The sequence below is a fragment of the Xyrauchen texanus genome, chromosome 29 (genome assembly GCF_025860055.1).
Source record: "Xyrauchen texanus isolate HMW12.3.18 chromosome 29, RBS_HiC_50CHRs, whole genome shotgun sequence".
Taxonomy (NCBI): domain Eukaryota; kingdom Metazoa; phylum Chordata; class Actinopteri; order Cypriniformes; family Catostomidae; genus Xyrauchen; species Xyrauchen texanus.
In genome coordinates, this window is record NC_068304.1 from 13,856,406 (window position 1) to 13,874,958 (window position 18,553).

Consider the following 18,553-nt stretch of genomic DNA (forward strand, 5'->3'; position numbering starts at 1 on the left):
AATAAATATATTAATAGAGATATATTTCTACAAAAATTCCTTAGCAGAACTGAAAATATACAAATGAGTCAATTGTTGAGTTTAGAGCAATACAATTGATGTGGACAGTATAGCTCAGATCATTTAGTCTTTTGTCTTACCCACACAAGAGAGTCTGTCTTCAGTTGATTTGTAACCGGTATTACAGGAGCACTGATAGCGTCCGATCATGTTCACACACTGACCGTTCTTACATAGTCTGTCACTCAGTTCACACTCATTAATATCTGCAAAAGAAACATATAAACAACACTAATATTTACTAGCACCATTAACACAATGCAAGAGGAATATTTCTGACTTAGTGACGTGACTTGAGATACCTGCATTCAGTTTAATTCTGTTGCGCTTTGTCTAGCTTTTTTTTAATGTAAGAATTAGGTCTGTGGATTTAACGCGTTAATTCAGTGCGATTAATTTTACAAAAAATAACGCGTAAAAAAAAATGAATCCAATTAATTGCATGCCCACCGACCATAATTAGGAAGATTCCTGATAAATGCAAGCTTGTAGTACCACCTGTTTACTCCAGAGGGCAGTAAGTGAAATTTCAGCTGTATGAGCAAAGCGCAGTTTATACAGTGAAGAAAACACTTCAGTAGGCAGAACAACACAAACATGCGTTACGTTCTTGCGTTCAAAACACTTGAAGGAGCGCAAATGCTATCTAAGGGATCTCAAGATGTGTTTAAAGATTGAGTATTAAACTATATTTAACTTGACACAGTGACCTAAACATTTTATGTTTATGATGCAACACACCCGAGACGTCTGATGCTTGTTGAAATTGATGGGCCCTTAAACAAGCCCTCATAATAAATCTCAAACTGATTGACAAATTCCCTTGTGAAATGGATTGCTGTGAACTGTATGCCAATGATTGACTTATGTTTAATAATATGGTAGTAAACAGTAGTAGTACAAATTTTAAAATGATATATATATATATATATATATATATATATATATATATATATATATATATAATAATTATATATATCATTTTTTATATTTAAAGATATCTATGTATCTACTAACTATATTTTGATATAAATATGAATAATCATTATATATTGAGTTATTGTTATATGAGGGGCTTTCTCAGCAAATATTTGTAAATGCGATTGTGGCAGGGCAGAGGGTGGGGCCGGGTGTGTGGGATCATGACCCGGCCCCGCCCTCCGCCCTGCCACATTGATTAATCGAGATTAATTAATTGGGACACCATGTAATTAATTCGATTAAAATTTTTAATCGATTGACAGGCCAAGTAAGAATGTGTTCTGAGTGAACAGCTCCCTAGAAGGTAACTGTCTATGTAGACAGCAGACAGCTAGGGTCTAGAAAAGAGCTAGAATCTAAGACATCATTCCAAACACCATTAACAGACTGACCTAAACACGCTGATCCGTCCGGAGCGATCTCGTGGCCGTTTGGACACATACACTGAAAGCTGCCCTCTGTGTTGATGCATTGACCACCTCTACACAACAGAGGGTTGCGTTCACACTCGTCAATGTCTGAAAAACAAACACACCAACACTAAACTCTTTTCTTTACAATACAGGTTGTACTGTAGATGTTTGTGTAGAGTGTGTGAGGCTCACCCATGCAGTTCTTCATCATCATGAATCCGCTTTCATATCCAGTGAAACACTCACACTGAAAATCACCTGCCGTATTTACACACGTGCCGTCACCACACAGGTCAGGAGAGATACGACACTCGTCGATATCTGCACACACATGTAAAAAACTAAATGCACACTTCACTGTGAATACCGCTGTGGGACAAGTTCTTAGAATAAGTGAACATAGAATCTCCTGTAAAATCTGTGCTGATTTAATCACTGTAAAGAGATTAAGACCTGTGCAGTTTCTCTCATCAAAATCCAGAGCAAAGCCACTGTCACACCTGCAGCGAAAGCTTCCAATGGTGTTCCTGCACCGACCGTTGGTGCACAAACTGTGAATCATTTTACACTCGTTTATATCTGCAAAGAAACACAGATTATTGATGAGTCAACATGAATGAATGAGTGAGTGAGTGATTGAGTGAGTGAGTGAGTGAGAGAGTGAGTGTTATGTGCATGAGTAGTGTATACTGTTGTCATTCCTCTTCTGAGTGTTAAATCATTCTGTTTACAGAGCTCAGTTCAGTTTAGGAGTGACAACAACATACATTTTGTCAGTGTGTCTCTCTCCATCATAGCAGTCTCTAATAGATTTATGGTTGTGAGGCACTAAAATATTGCTATGTTTATTATCACTATGTTAACCATTGCGAGTATAGTAGGAGTAATTCGTGGGGCCAGATTCACAAAACGTTCTTAAGAATAAAATTCGTTTTAACTACCATTTTGCTACTATTTTTGTTTTTATATCTTAAAGGGGTCATGACATTAGAAATAATATTTACCTTTATATTTTTACATGTAAGAGTTCACTGTACTATGAAAACATACTGTACGTTTCAAAACTAAAAACTTCCTCCTCACTGCAAAATAAGCATTTGTTGAAACCAAGCTGCCAAAATGACTCATTCTCTACTTCCTCCACATTGTTATGTCACACTGTGGTAGATATTTGCATCTGATCGCATCCATAAAAACACATCAACGCCAACTTCATCACCTCGGCCAGTAGTGGTGAGGAATGAGATGGCAAATAGAGAGCAGAGCTGCTTCCCAATTCGCCTACTTATACTATGCCCTTAAAGTGTTTACTCTTTTTGTGATGGAAAGGGTCTACTCTTTAGTGTATAGCAAAAGAGTGAAAGTTTTGGGACAAACTATCACAGCATAAAATCAAGTCTAAAAATCAAGACCCCTCAGTCACATTGTTACGTATATCCTGTTATCGTACACAACCTGTCAATCATCCTGTTACAGTTATCATGCATGTTCCTCATTTAATTTTTACTATTATTCATTCATTATTCTTCATTACATTTCATTTAAAATACCCTATAATACCTCCTATCATATTGGAGAAGAAACAGCGCATTGTTGAAGATCTGTCATGGGGTGTCTTGTGTGGAAAGCCGTCAATGTTTTTATATAAAGATGCATGTAGTAATGTATAGTTAATGCAAACCAAACTTATTTCTTTCCTATCGTTATATGTTTTCAATGAGTGATGTTTACAATGTGTTGCAGATGAAATATAACAAGGATAACAGTTAAAAATATGATCTTAAGATTTATCATCAACTGAAAGATTATCTACTTATCTTTAATGTTATACCAAGTTAGAAAGACAAAACACTTGAATGACATTTTACTGGATCACTTTATTTATTTATTTTTTCCTTCGGCAGCATCACACCTGTCATGTTTATTCTGTTGGTTTATGTTTTCATGTATTTTATTTTCTAGTTTAGTTCCTGTTCTGATTTTGTGGTCCCTAGTCATGTGATTCCTGTTTCCCTCCATGTTCATATGTCTTGTTTTCATTGGTTTATTGTCTTGTTACTCATTATCAGCTCTAGTTTGTCATTGGTTTAAGTTTATTAGTCTTATTATCTTGTTAATAGTTCTGTCTGTTCATTAGTTGTCTAGTTACCAATGTCTGTGTATTTAAGCCCTCATGTTTGCCATTGTCTCTTGTCAAGTATTGTTAATGTAACCTTGTTTGTTAGTCATAGTCATAGTCAAGCCATGTTTATTTCAAGTGTGGATTTACGGTTGTTGGATATCACTTTGGTTAATAAACTGCACTTGGGTTCGCAATACATCATCATCTTCATCATTGTCAGCATGGCCAGCAACGTTACAACATTCTTGTGGAGCGGAGGGGGGCGGGGCCGGGTCGGAATATTGCGCGCCCGGTCCCCAATTGGCCTGATGAGGCGCGCGAGGGATAAAGGTGGCCGGTGACGATGGTTCGAGAGAGAGAGAATTACGGGCATGTCCGTCATGTGTGTGTGTTTATGTTTGTGCTTTTGGTTTGAGTTTAATTAAATTATCATTTATATTGACAAGCCGGTTCTCGCCTCCTCCTTGCCCATCCTTAACTGTGTTACAATCCTATTTACATCATTACAACAGTCCCTTGAAAGCGATACAAAAAAATGAGGACAATTGTGTTAATTTGGTTAATTTTCTGTTTGTAATATTCCCATTTTTAATTGACATGGTGCTGACAATTTTCCTTAAAGATTATTTTTGAGTGGGGGCCTGGGTAGCTCAGCAAGTATTGATGCTGACTACCACCCCTGGAGTCAAAAGTTCAAATCCAGGGTGACTCCAGCCAGGTCTCCAAAGCAGCCAAATTGGCCCAGTTGCTAGGGAGGGTAGAGTCACAAGGGGTAACCTCCTCGTGGTCACTATTAGGGGTTCTCATACTCGATGGGGCGCGTGGTAAGTTGTGTGTGGATCACAGAGAATATCATGAGCATCTACATGCTGGGAGTCTCTGAAGTGTCATGCACAACAAGCCATGTGATAAGATGTTGGGATTGACAGTCTCAGCTGTGGAGGCATCTGAGACTTGTCCTCCGCCACCAAGATTGAGGTGAGTAACCACGCCACCTTGAGGACCTACTAAGTAGTGGGAATAGGGCATTCCAAATTGGGAGAAAAGGGGATAAAAAAAAGATTTCTGAGAAAGAAGCCCTAAAGATCACACAGCATCCAAAATAAGCAGCAGTACAAATACAGTAGATCGACATAAAAGAATGCATGATGGTAAGATGGGGATTATTAATCATACCTTTTTCTGATCACTGTAAATGGAAATGCTTGAACATTCACAATTTAATGAGCCGATCAGCAGCTTCGATCAATAGCAAGAACAAAGTGGTTTCTCTTCACAGCGTTCAACCAAACTCACATTACGTTTAATGTTGTTTTATGTTGTAAAAACATGATGAAGTGAAGATGTGCCATCGGTCTCATCACCATGTTTGTATTTTTCATGACACCATCAGGAATATTTTGAGACATTCACTTCCACAAACTATGATTTAGGACACCCCAATTCTAATTTCGGATACTGTTTAGGGCAGATAGGGTCTGGATTGGGACGCAGGGCAGGTCGGTCAAGAGCAGAGACCCAATCAGTGACTGTTTCCTGTCAAGTCATAAAGGAGACGCAGCAGCAAAACCAAGCATTTCTGACAGGAGGTCAGAATGGGGGTGGAAAATAATCATGTTTTACATATATACATATGGCTATTATTTTGTGCAAAAACTTCATTTAAATAATATTATAAGTAAATCTCAAGAAACACATTAAAATAATAAAAAAGGCATGCCATGACCCCTTTGAGAATAAGTAATGAATATGTTGGTATTCCTGAAAAGACTTCTTCAGAACATTCTTATGAATGTTCTTAGTTAATTTCACTTCATATAATTTATCCTAAGAATTAAAAAAAAAAAACTTTTAAGATTTTCTTGAGTATGGCCCTTGGATTCCGTACACACACTGAACAATAATTTAAGCAACTAACTTTGTCTCTTGTACCTTTGAGGAAGGGTTTTCCATTAATAAAGTCTCCACGGTGGGAGAATCCAGGACCCCGTGGGCAGAGCTGAGCATATTCTAGCGTTCCTTTGTCTGGACACTCATCACATTCCGGGCCCCAAGCCACGCCCACCGAACAGCAACACGCATCCACACGGTGCTTTCCAGGAATCGGAGCGGCACATCGCTCGTCGATGTGTGTAAGGTAACACAGCTCAGTGCGCAGGTCTGCAACATGACCACACACATCAATTACAGTACACACACACACTCCCTACAATTCACTAATACTTCCTTAGAAATTAAACAATCAAACAGAAGTAGCTGGTACATTATTCTCTCTGGTCTACGTACCGACACAGGTTCTTCCAGATGCATCAATAGTCATGCCGCTGGGACACTGACACACAAATGAGCCGTCCGTGTTCACACACTTTCCATTAATACACACACCAGGAAACACTTCACACTCATTCACATCTACACACACACACACACACACACACACACACACACACACAAAGCATGTGAAAATTAAAAATACAAATATTCTGAGTTTTACAGCAAGCTCAAATTAGGTGGATTCATAAAATTAAGTGAAGACGGAATGTAGTTTTGGATGAGCTCTCACCCTCACAGATTGTTCCTTTGGTCCTTGAGTATCCTTTAGAGCAGAACGCATCTGAAATCACATATTTACACTCATTAAAAATGCTGAGTGTAGTTTTATTTCAGATCACATACACTGTCTCAGCATCATAGCAACACAATCCACATCAATGGTTAGGAGTTAAGAGTGTTTACGCAGTCTGCAGTAACTGCAGTAACATTCTGACGCTTTGTGAAATCTGCCAGTTACACAGAGCAGATGCTCCAGATTAAAAAGAGACCAAATATAATTATATTCTAGCGATTAAATTATTAATAGCAAGCAATCAACTATTAAACAACCCTAATGTGCAGAGAGAACTTCTTTTGCTCATCTCACCTGGTTCACACTTGGCACATGGAGATCCCCACGCTGCCCCAATTGATGCACAACATTGAGACTTCAGCATCAATCCATTAATATTGATTTCACACTGTCCATTTACCACCTTCAACCAACATGTGCCCTTAGTGGTCTCTGAAAAACACACACAACACATAAAAACTACATCCAATCACAAACATGCTGTGTAACAGAAAAAGAGAGAGAGAGAGCCGTTGAGCATTACTCACCTACACACAAAGTTCCAGAGCTGTCCAATGAGCTTCCAGTAGAACACAAACATACAAATGACCCTGGACTGTTCTTGCAATCAGCGTTAACACACGGATTTGTCAAACACTCATCAATGTCTAAACACAAACACACACAAACAGAACATCAGGAGTGACAGAAAGACTCTCTGGAATACTTGATTGTGATCAGTCAAATATTTGTATAATGATGCAAAACTGTATAATCGACTGTTGTCCCAGGCAAGTGATTTCCTACATAGCTGTGCTGGCTTTATGTCGTATCACTCCACACTCTCTTTCTTCTCACATAATACAATTATTTAAACTCAAATCAGTATTACATGTTTATTCATTTATTTGTGTTTATACAAAGTGGTTTCTCTTCACAGCGTTCAACCAAACTCACATTACGTTTAATGTTGTTTTATGTTGTAAAAACATGATGAAGTGAAGATGTGCCATCGGTCTCATCACCATGATTGTAGTTTTTCATGACACCATCAGGAATATTTTGAGACATTCACTTCCACAAACTATGATTTAGGACACCCTAATTCTAATTTTGGATACTGTTTAGGGCAGATAGGGTCTGGATTGGGACGCAGGGATCAGAGCTGAGACCCAATCAGTGGCTGTTTCTTGTCAAGTCTTAAAGGAGACGCAGCAGCAAAACCAAGCATTTCTGACAGGAGGTCAGAATGGGGGTGGAAAATTATCATGTTTTACATATATATATGACTATTATTTTGTGCAAAAACTGAATTAAAATAATATTATAAGTGAATCTCAAGAAACACATACAAATAATAAAAAAAAAAAGGCATGCCATGACCCCTTTGAGAAAAAGTAATGAATATGTTGGTATTCCTGAAAAGACTTCTTCAGAGCATTCTTATGAATGTTCTTAGTTAATTTCACTTCATATAATTTATATATAAATTATTCTTCTCACATAATAAAATTATTTAAACTCAAATCAATATTACATGTTTATTCATTTATTTGGTAAGTAGCTGGGTCATATTCCCCCTGTCAGGGTGTATTGCTGGCTGACTGCACTTGTATATCATCCCTTTCTTACAGTAGATCATATAAACTTTACTGCAGTGAATTGTGTGTTTGTAGCATGACCCACCTTCACACACCTCTGTTTCAGGCTGAAAAGTGTAGCCCATAGGACAGTGACAAGTGAAACTGCCTGGCGTGTTCCTACACAAACCGTTTTCACACAGATGTCTGTTCATCATACACTCGTCCATATCTGAAACACACACATACAGTACACACTCATTAGGGAAAAAACGTCTCAGTTACTGATGTAACCTCTGTTTCTCGATGGAGGGAATGAGACATTGTGTCAATGTAGTGACACTAAGGGTTCACTCTTGAGAGCCCCAATCACCTCTGATTTATTCAGAAAAGGCCAGTGAGAATTGGCGAGTGGAATTTTCATGTTGTGTATACGGGTATTAAAAGGAGATGGTGTGCACCACTCATTCAGATTTGTGCTGAGGAGCCAAGAGAGAGTCCCGGCCATGTCAGCAGTCGGTTCAGCGCTGTGGCAGGAGGGACACAACATCTCGTTCCCTCCATCAGGGAACGGAGGTTACATCAGTAACCAAGACATTCCCTATCTGTCACTCACTCTACGTAGTGTCGATGTAGTGATACTAGGGGTCCCTATACCAAACGCCACATGTACTGAACCGTGTCATGAGGTACAGCGGCACGGACATGGGCAAGCTGCTGTGTGTCTCGCAGTGAGCGCTCGACCACGTCATGACCTTCCAGTGTGTCAGGTAAGGCGCCTCCCTGGTCCTGTTAACGGTGGGAGGAGAGCACTTACCAGAGGAGGCTACAGGTGTTGGCCTTTCCTGATTTCTGTATTAAGTAATTTCCCGCCAAACACCTGATTGAATAACGATAGGAAAGTGCTCTTCCCTCACCTGGAGGGAGACCAAATCCTACCGGAAGGGAGGTTTACATGTGGAGAATACCTCACATGGACTTACAGACCAAGAAGTTTGCATATGGAACGAAACCCCTGGGGAGGACCCTATCTAAGGAGAGGGTACACAGCCACAGTGGCTGAGGGAGAGCGAAGCTCTGCCGAAGGGAAGATGCAGGGTTCACTGACAGGGAAACCGATAGTGGAAATACATAATATGGGATCACCACATATGGAGCGCTGAGCCAAAGTACACAGGCTTACCTGAAAAGGTTCAAACCACGAGTACTGGGCCTGGTGGCGTTGCTCCTCTGCCGTGTTCGTCACCGGACAATGCTTAAGAAGTCGAGAGGGCGTCCAGTGTTCACCAGTTATGGGGAACTGTTATGGACAAGACAAAGCACATTATCACCTCCAGAGGGGAAAGGCGGTAATGCAAGCGATACACCCAACTGGCTGCCTGACCTTTACCTGTTTGTACCCAGTAACAATCGGGCCAAAACCGGTTCCATTCAGAGGTTGTAGAACCTCACCAAGGCATTGGGTGTAGCCCAACTCGCTGCTCTGCATATGTCTGTTAGAGAGGCGCCATTCACCAATGCCCAGGAGGACGCAACACCTCTGGTGGAGTGCGCCCGAACTCCCAAGGGGCACAGCATGTCTTGCGATTGGTAAGCCAAAGATATGGCATCCGCAATCCAATGGGCCAGCCTCTGTTTGGAGACAGCCTTCCCCTTCTGCTGTCCTTCAAAACAGACAAAGAGCTGCTCCGAACTAACCATCGTAGAACGAGGTTGGTCGCAGTGCACAATTCCTGCATCAGCCTACCCTCGTGCAGATCTTTAAGAGCCTTGGCCTGGTGGACCAGCATGATGGCCATGGCATGCGGGGCGGAGGCAGCCTGGCCGCCTCCAGGTAGCTGTGCTTTGCGGCTTGCACACTGTACCTGGGGAAGCTCAACATATCCCTTGGCCGCCCCACCATCGAGGGTAGTCAGGATGGACAAGCCCGCGAAGCATGTACGGGCGGAGAAAGGCGCCTTCCATGACTTTGTGTGCTTCTCATGGACTTCCGGGAAGAAAGGCACTGGGGCGGGGTGCGGCTGTGAGCCGTGCTCCAAGCCCAGAAACCTATCATCCAGCTGTGAACGATCAGGGCAGGGTGGAGGGTTCCACTAAAGCCCGAAGTTCGCAGCTACCTGGGCAAGCATGGCTGTTAACTCAGCGTCCGCTTCATCCTGAGCTCTACTGCCTAAGAGTGCTTCAGAAAGAAAGAAGAAAGCCACAACCACAACATTCTTATGTGCATATTCTCGCGGTGAGAACATGTTCCATTGGGTGCTGGCGACCCAAGCACTCAAGACAGATTTTGTGGCCTTCCGATGGGGGAGAGATAACGTCCATACCCAGTAGCACAAAGGTGAAGGACATCTTTAAAAAGATGGCAATCATTTGTGCGAGCTCTTTTGAGGAAATTGCTATTTTACACCTGTGAACTCACACTTGACCGTGCGAGAGTGAGACCACTGATGTTCGCCTTAAATCCAGCAGCACATGAAGTGAGGTGATGGGATGAACACAATGCGTGCATTCGGCTCTGAAGAGCAAGTCTGAATGAGTGGTGCATGACATCTCCTTTTATACCCGTATCTCCGGAGTGGAGAGTGGCATGCAAATTCCATTGGCCTTTTCTGAATAAATCAGAGGTTATTGGGGGTCTCAAGAGCGAACCCATAGTGTCACAACATGGATACAATGTTGAGTGAGTGACAGATAGGGAACTCATCATATACTTATTGAGATAATAATATCTACAGATTCAAGATACAAATTCACTGACCAATGCAGGTTTTGCCGGTGATGTCCACTTCAAAGCCAAGATTACAGTTACATTTGTATGTTCTCAACATGTTCTCACAAACACCGTTCTGACAGATGTCGGGATCCAGTGCACACTCGTTTATATCTAACACAGAGAGAGAGAGTCAGAGACAGAGTGAGAGAGAGACATTAAGCACTGAGCCAGATGGATATTATACAAATATATAAACAATACCTGTGTGAATGTGCATTTTGCATTTAACTCCAAAATCATAAGAAATGTAAAATGCAAATTGTGATAATGCAATAAAGATCTTTATGAGACAAAAAAACTTGTATGTATATATTTTATTATAAATGCTTATATTTATATATTTTGTATTAATTACATACTTTTTATTATAACATTTTAATAATGTATACTAATTATATTAAAAAAAAGAAATTGCTACGTTTAAATGTTAAAAAGGTTTATGAATTTTTTAGATATTTGTTTAAAGCTTTGTTTGACAGTTTTTGTAATTCTGCACATTGCCAACAAAACAATTTGCTCATTTACCATTTCAAAATTGACTAAAATTAATGAATATCACATGACAAAACACTGACTAAATTAAAAGGACATTTTCATCAAAAGAGTAAAACTATGACTAAAAATACTTTGTACAAATTAAGAGTTGCTGTCACAAGATCGCGTTGGGGTTTGAGTTTAACTCTACCTATTTTCTTAGAATTATCCTAACTTTTGCCTGAACAACATTCCATAATATAATCTTTTCCCAACATATTGTATTTCTTTGTTTTATTTTTATTGTTTTTTATCTAGTAGCTAAGCAACTAGTGTATTTGTTGCTAAAGTATAGGATATAACTGCTATGGGAAATGTTTCATGCTATTCAGAAAACATAATAGACACAACTGGCCTCTTAAATCTGTAATGTTATCATCTTTTTAATAATTGGATTAGTATGTAAAATGCTGCAAAAAATAAATAAATGTAAATTCTTATAATTTTGGGATGCTATTATATTTGGTAACTTCCCAGCTCCATGGTTTGTTACTTCCCAACATTGTTGATCGTGATCAGTCAATAACGGTAACAATCGGCATCAGAGTACTTGTCAGACATCTTCAATATATGATTACAGCTTCTTATTGCTTAGCCCTAGTGAATATATGACTGTAGACACGATGTGCGTGTGCCTGTACCTCTGCCACCGGTTGTAGTTCCAAGGCCGTGGCTGCACAGAGCTGAGAATTCAGCTGGAAAACATGGACACACATATATATACACAGTTTTCTCAAATTTGTTTTGCTTGAAAAGTGTGCATGCTACCTTTCTTTTCAATAAATCACACTTAAGCCTCATTCAAACCTGCAGTGGCATGCAGCGACAAAGAGAAACATAGTTCACCCACAAATGAAAATTATCTCGTCATTTACACACCCTCATACCATCCCAGATGTGTATGACTTTCTTTCTTTTTTAGAAGAACATTTCAGCTCTGTTGGTCTGTATAATGCAAGTAAATGTTGATCAGACATTTAAAGCGCCAAAAATCATTTAAAGGCATCTTAAAATGAATCCATACTACTCCAGTGGTTAAATCCACGTCATCAGAAGCAATATAATAGGTGTGGGTGAGAAACAGTTCAATATTTAAGCCCTTTTTAATTTAAATATCCACTTTAACTTTCATTTTCAGATGTGAAAGTGGAACTAAATCGGCAACACGTGTGACTTTCAGATGTAAAAGTGAATGTGGAGATTTAGAGTAAAAATAATTGGATTTAACCACAGGAGTCATATGGATTACTTCTATGTTTCCTTTATGTGATTTTTGGAGCTACAAAGGTCTGGTCACCATTCACTTGTATAGCATAGTACAGAGCTGAAATATCTTTCTAAAAATCTTTATTTGTGTTCAGCAGCAGAAAGAAAGTCATACACATCTGGGATGGCATGAGTGTGAGTAAATGAGAGAATTTTCATTTTTGGGTGAATTATCCCTTTAATCTTGTTCATATGATGCATCAAGCACTACTGCAGGTTATATAAAAGCACTCTCCCCTGCAAATTGCTCATTTTTAGAGGCAAGAGAACTGATATCTTAGTTTTAACAGCAGTACATGTCATCTTTAATCAGAATTTCAAATGGCTAGTTGTGCAGTCCACCAATAAGGATACAGTGACATCAGAAGGAACACCCACAAGCAACATACTGTACAGTACAAGGACTAGCGACATAAATTGATAATGACAGTGTGAATGGGGCATTAATCTGAAATTGTATTATCTAATATAAAGACATTTAGACATTTTTTGGTGTGTGTGTACCTGAGTTCAGGGGAGGGCACAGTTGGCATGGTTCTCCGAATGCGTACTCCACATTGGCACAGCAGCATTCTGATTTGGTGACAGCCCCGAAGAACGGTCGCACACACTGACCCCGTTTATAACCTCCGTAACAAGTGCTGCGCATGTGTGTGTCTGCCAGAGTCAAAAACCCACAAAATACAGAAAAACTTCCTCGCCATCACATTCAACATCAACAACAACAACAGTCGAGTGCAATTAAATGAATTTGTTTTAATAAACAGCAATTGAACGAGTGCAGAGCATATTTCAACACAAAACAATAAACAAAAGCAAGGTCGTAAAGAATCTGAATGAAGAGAATGTACAGAGGAACTTAAAACAGAGACTTTGACCAATAAAGTACATAAAGACAAATTTGTCCCCATAAGTGAGCTAAATCTGATTTCCCTTTAGAGACATTTATAAAAATGTAAATTGTGCTTTTTTAAATTCTAAAAATGAAACAGCAGAAAGTTTTTTTTAGAGGTATGGTTTGGGTTAGTCTAAAGTAATTCTAAGCAGCTGTGTATAAAAACAGTCAAAGTCTGTTGTATGTATTTAAACATGTGTGCTTCACACTCACCGACACAGACGCGTCCGTCCAGCCCCACAGCCAGTCCCGGCATACACTCACACCTGAACGAGCCCTCTGTGTTCACACAGTGACCATTCATACACATACCAGGAACCTCACACTCATCCACATCTGATGCACACACACACACACACACACACACAAACATTTGTCACTTGAAATGGAAAACCTTAAAAAAAATTACTAACAAACAACTTTGTTAGTTCACCCAAAATGACAATTCTATCACCATTTACTTACCTTAATTTCAAACTTATACTTAGACTTCCTTTCCTCTGTGGAACACAAAAGCCCCTGGTCACTGTATGCACATTGTAATGAAAAGAGCAGCACGAACACTCTACTAAACATCTCCTTTTTTGTTCCAAAGAAGAATGAAAGTCTAAGTATAGGTTTGAAATGAAGAAAGTAAATGGTGACAGAATTTTCATTTTTGGGTGAACCATTCCTTTGCAACAAAATCCAAAATATTATCCATAATCCATCTGGTCTCAGACAAAAACTCTCACTTTCTTTACCAGAGCTCAAGTGTTATCAGCGTGATCAACTCCTAACAGTGTGTGTGTGTGTGTGTGTGTGGTTTCCTGTGTTCTAGACTAATTTATCTTGAGACTATACAAATCACTAATGAGCAAATACATCATACACATGATTTCAGTGCCTCAACAAGGGTCAGTGTGTGTGTGTGTGTGTGTGTGTGTGTGTGTGTGTGTGTGTGTAGTGGTGTGTGTGTGTGTGTGTGTGTGTGTGTGTGTGTGTGTGTGTGTGTGTGTGTGTGTAACCTCACTCACCCACACAGAATCGTTCAGTACCATCCAGTAAGTATCCTGGTTTACAGATGCATTTGAAGCTGCCGTCTTCATTAATACACATCCCATTCAAACATATGTTCCTAATCAAACACTCATCAGTGTCTGAAACACACACATACAACAAACCAACACATTTAAAACATTTCCTCTCTTTCCACTTAGACTGCCAATCAACCCAGTTTCAACTTTTTAAGGGGGTAACATTTGTGCCTGGAATTCAATTTTTAGGGTATTTCTAACATCATGAGGGTATATTTATAGTCGATTTATAGTTTTTACTTTTGTTCAAACCAATCTTTCATCTCTGTTCATCTATTGGTGGAAATGTTTCTCATATTTGAATCAGTTTAACTGAAATGCGTTGTGTGCTGCATGTCTCACCTTTGCAGTTTCTGCCATCAGACGAGATCTCAAAGCCAGCGTTACATACACAGTGGAAACTACCTTCTGTATTCACACACCTGCCGTTGTTACAGATGCGACCGTTGGCCACACATTCGTCCAGATCTAAAGCCAACGCACAGAAGACATGAGGATTCTTCAAACATTCTGGTTTAGGTTTGTTCTAAACCTCAAATAAAAATGTAGACTCCAAATAAACTAAATGTTTCTAAATCCAAATCTATCTCTATTTTATTTACTGTATAATCTTTACATTTAAAAAAAATTAAGACTGAAGTTTTGACAATCTCCTATTGACTTACAGTACATAGATAGAACAGTGAAAATGTCATCGCAATATTAACGCTGGTGTACTTTCATACAGAACACCTATTTGCATATTGAGTTGTGAATCGTCTCATCTTCCTTGCATATATTTAACCATTTATATCTGTCTTTAAACTACACAGTGATTATGTGTTGATTTTTCCATGCAGCTGACAGAAAACAAGACCTAAACTTATCTAAAACACTTACACTATTGTTAGGCACTACTGCTGCCTAACAAGCACTACTATTACATACAGGAAATGTAAATGTAGTTGTGTTTTGTTACCTCTACACTCTGTTCTGGTTGCAGTGCTCTGGAATCCAGTGGGACACTGGCAGTAATAGGAGCCGTGTGTGTTCACACAATCTCCATTCACACACGGGCTGCGTTCACACTCATTATCATCTGAATACACATAGAAATCATATTAACGTTTTAATGCCGAAACACACATCAGTTTGACAAGACTGTGATATAATGACACACTGACCGATGCATTCCCTGTGGCCATCCAGTTTGAAGCCCATGTTACACTCGCAACGGTAACTGCCTGGTGTAGGCACACATCGGCCATTAATACACAGATTATGAAATGCCTCGCACGTACTTATGACACTGACATTCTGAGGCAAGATGACTGACAGAGAGAGAGAAAGTGAAATAGTGAATTAAAATGAGTGAAAGAACCTATGGCAGCCTCAAAGTAACTAACTAGAAGCAGTGACGCTACTAATTTAACTATATTTCTCAGTAGAGTGACAGTGTATATGCGTAGGTGTATGTGTATTACTAGGCCTGAAGGTGATTGTCGGCAGGCCCACAGGTGTGAGTGGTCCAGGGTCTCGTGGGTATGGTTCACGTGGATAAGGCTCACGAGGGTATGGCTCATGTGGGTAAGGGATCCGTGGGCCTTCTGGAGAACTTGGGCCTGAACCTGGACGATCTGGATCAGGAACTGTGTTACCAATCAGACAGAGTCTTTGATACTCCTCTATAAAGAGAAAGAATAGTGCTGACATCACTAAATACTCTTCATTTATGGGAAAAAAAAAACTTTATCATAAGCAGGATGATGCTCTTATACTATTAACTATTAAAATCAGACTAGAATGATCAGGGATCTTGTTAAAAATACTAATGTTACTAACATTTCTAATGTTAGAATTCTTCCAACCTTGTCTCATAGAATGAATGTTACTATAACAGAATTTGTTTGCAGACTGCCTCTTACTTGCCGAATTCTATGTTTCATCACAGTTTCATGGTTTAATTAACACTATAGGCACTACAGCAACTGTGGGTTTTATTCACTTTCACACAAATCACTACTACAGTGGCTGATTATGACATCATAAACACATATTTTTTTGCTCTTTCACTAACACCAACACTGCTATGTTTTGATAGCGAATTACTTTTACTATAATGGTAAAAACTGTACTTTTTAACACTTAAGGTTAGGGAGGTACATTATACTCATTTAAACATCCATTTAATATTCACCTTAAAACCATTGTCTGGTTATGACACTTATTGGTTATTTCACCCGCATCTGTTGCCCCCCGCTGAACACTTTACTGGGAAACTGCAGGCAAACGTATATTAATGCATGTTATTTTGTTTTGCTTAAATGTTGCCACGTAATGATAATGAGACCAGGGTGAATTCTTCAAAAGGATATACATATCGGCAGGTGCTACACACAACTAGGATCAGCACAAGGTTTGACTTTACCGCATTTTACACATTTTATCATTAGTTCTTTTGCCGTTTAGCAATAATAGTATCCACTTTAATACCTCACTGTGACTTCACAGTCCAAGTTTCTGATCAACCACTAGGTTTAACGATGTGTAAATATGAATGGTCATGTCCAAATCTGTCTGACATCAGTAAAGCCAGTGCCACACTAGCTACATTTTCTGGCCATTTTCAGGTGTGAGCTTCATTGAGAGAAGAAACGTGCATTAGGGTCATTAATCCCTTGAACCTTGGAACTTCCTGCTGGGTTAATGGCTACATAAACTGAAAAAGTACATCGAGCTTGCTTTATAAAATCTTTCTTTCCGAGGCAGGGTCTTGTGTTCTAGTCAAGAGACCAATAATCTTGTGCTTTACTAAAGAACTAATTAGACGTCAAGCTGGTCTGAAGGTTTTCATCTGCGATCACACTCACAGCCTCTTTTATCACAAACACTGATTGCAATCCATATTTTAGAAGCGTTTTTCCTGCGTTTTTGTCCTACATTAAAATTAAATCAGAAAGCGGAGACACAACAGTCTGTTTCAACTGACCCTTCACTAAGCTCTGCCCACCTTGGTTACGGTTGCTCACTCTGACAATCTCTGCAGAACTCCCCATTGGAAAGAATGGGAGATTGCCGTGGACGATGCTGTTTTTGGCAAAATAAACGGAATGGAAAATATTTTTAAAGTGGGCTGGTATGAAGAGTTATATTGTAATGCATATCAATCTTAAGTTTTTATACAATTTTTTTTATTTAAATTACACAATAATTTGATTAAAAACTGTGAAGACTGTGAATCAGAATCAAGGCCAACGATTATTACAGTCACTTAAAAAGAGAAAAACATCTGCGCAAGTAAACAGAGCTGTTTATAACGTCTCATAACACACTCGTTTTGATGCTGTGAACCAGTGGGGATTACTTTAAGACTGCAAGGGAAGCTCAGCTTCCCCTATAATGTCAAAAAAATAATGGTCAAATATGTACTATTGTGTAAACAATTTATTGACTAAAAATGCGTTAGAACACGTTCATCTCGAAGACGAGTTCGTTCAGAATCAGCTACATTACATATAGCAGGTCGGCTGACTCGATTTACTTCTCATACATTCCCGTAGCGTCAGTGCATTTCCCTGTTGAAGCCGAGCGTCCACTGACTTCAATGGGGCTGCTCTGAACAGTTTTTTTCAGTGCTCCGAAAATAGACGGTCATTGGATAAATGCTGCGATTATGTCCCGCCCACGGACGCTCAGCGTCTCTGGGGGTGAATGAGGAGTGGGCTGGCCCGGACTCCGGGCTTCCACGTGATGATTGGAGGATCTGTCGAAAGACTGCATCTCCTTTTGATTGACAGCGAATCTGTACTATAAGAAGTCACTGAAGCTATTTCGCGCTCAGTCCCATCGCAGATTTCTCAAGTGTAGTCGAAAGACAAACTGCTGAAACCTATTTCTTTATATTTGTTTGTCGAAATTGCTAGTCAATTTGCATAATACATTTCACACAATTATACACCACATTCCTTGTTTCAGTTTTACCAAGTTTAATATATGTTGTTTTAGAGCGTTCGTTCGTTCGTTCGTTCATTCATTCATTCATACAGTAGGCTAGGCTAGCGTCGTACGGGTGAAACTGAGCACGATGGCAGACGGTGCTAATATTGTCGACCTGATTTTGGCGAAGCTATTTGAAAGTCTTCCTTACGAGGAAAAAATAGAATTAAACAGCAGGGCAGATCAACACCTAAGATTGATTTAGTGCAAAAAATAGGGTAAATAAGTTTATAATGTAGGCCGAAAATGAGCTTCCCCTCTTTGAAAGACCAG

At 39.5% G+C, this 18,553-nt stretch overlaps 1 protein-coding gene across 3 annotated transcripts in view; it reads right to left on the reverse strand.

The window, feature by feature from the left end:
• Positions 1-18,553, reverse strand: part of LOC127623258 (fibrillin-1-like) — an 82,579-nt gene that overhangs the window by 37,417 nt on the left and 26,609 nt on the right. The window contains exons 11-29 of one of the 3 annotated variants that reach the window (XM_052097627.1): positions 15,769-15,969; positions 15,469-15,615; positions 15,264-15,383; positions 14,648-14,773; positions 14,246-14,368; positions 13,443-13,565; positions 12,839-12,991; positions 11,710-11,763; positions 10,520-10,645; positions 7,868-7,993; positions 6,730-6,849; positions 6,497-6,634; positions 6,140-6,190; positions 5,863-5,988; positions 5,509-5,736; positions 1,908-2,033; positions 1,647-1,775; positions 1,434-1,559; positions 141-266 (exon numbers count right to left, since the gene is read on the reverse strand). In XM_052097627.1, coding sequence (XP_051953587.1) covers positions 141-266; positions 1,434-1,559; positions 1,647-1,775; positions 1,908-2,033; positions 5,509-5,736; positions 5,863-5,988; positions 6,140-6,190; positions 6,497-6,634; positions 6,730-6,849; positions 7,868-7,993; positions 10,520-10,645; positions 11,710-11,763; positions 12,839-12,991; positions 13,443-13,565; positions 14,246-14,368; positions 14,648-14,773; positions 15,264-15,383; positions 15,469-15,615; positions 15,769-15,969 — 2,469 coding nt within the window. The remainder of the gene's footprint in view (positions 1-140; positions 267-1,433; positions 1,560-1,646; positions 1,776-1,907; positions 2,034-5,508; positions 5,737-5,862; positions 5,989-6,139; positions 6,191-6,496; positions 6,635-6,729; positions 6,850-7,867; positions 7,994-10,519; positions 10,646-11,709; positions 11,764-12,838; positions 12,992-13,442; positions 13,566-14,245; positions 14,369-14,647; positions 14,774-15,263; positions 15,384-15,468; positions 15,616-15,768; positions 15,970-18,553) is intronic. The other 2 variants (XM_052097629.1, XM_052097628.1) reach the window with 2 other exon arrangements.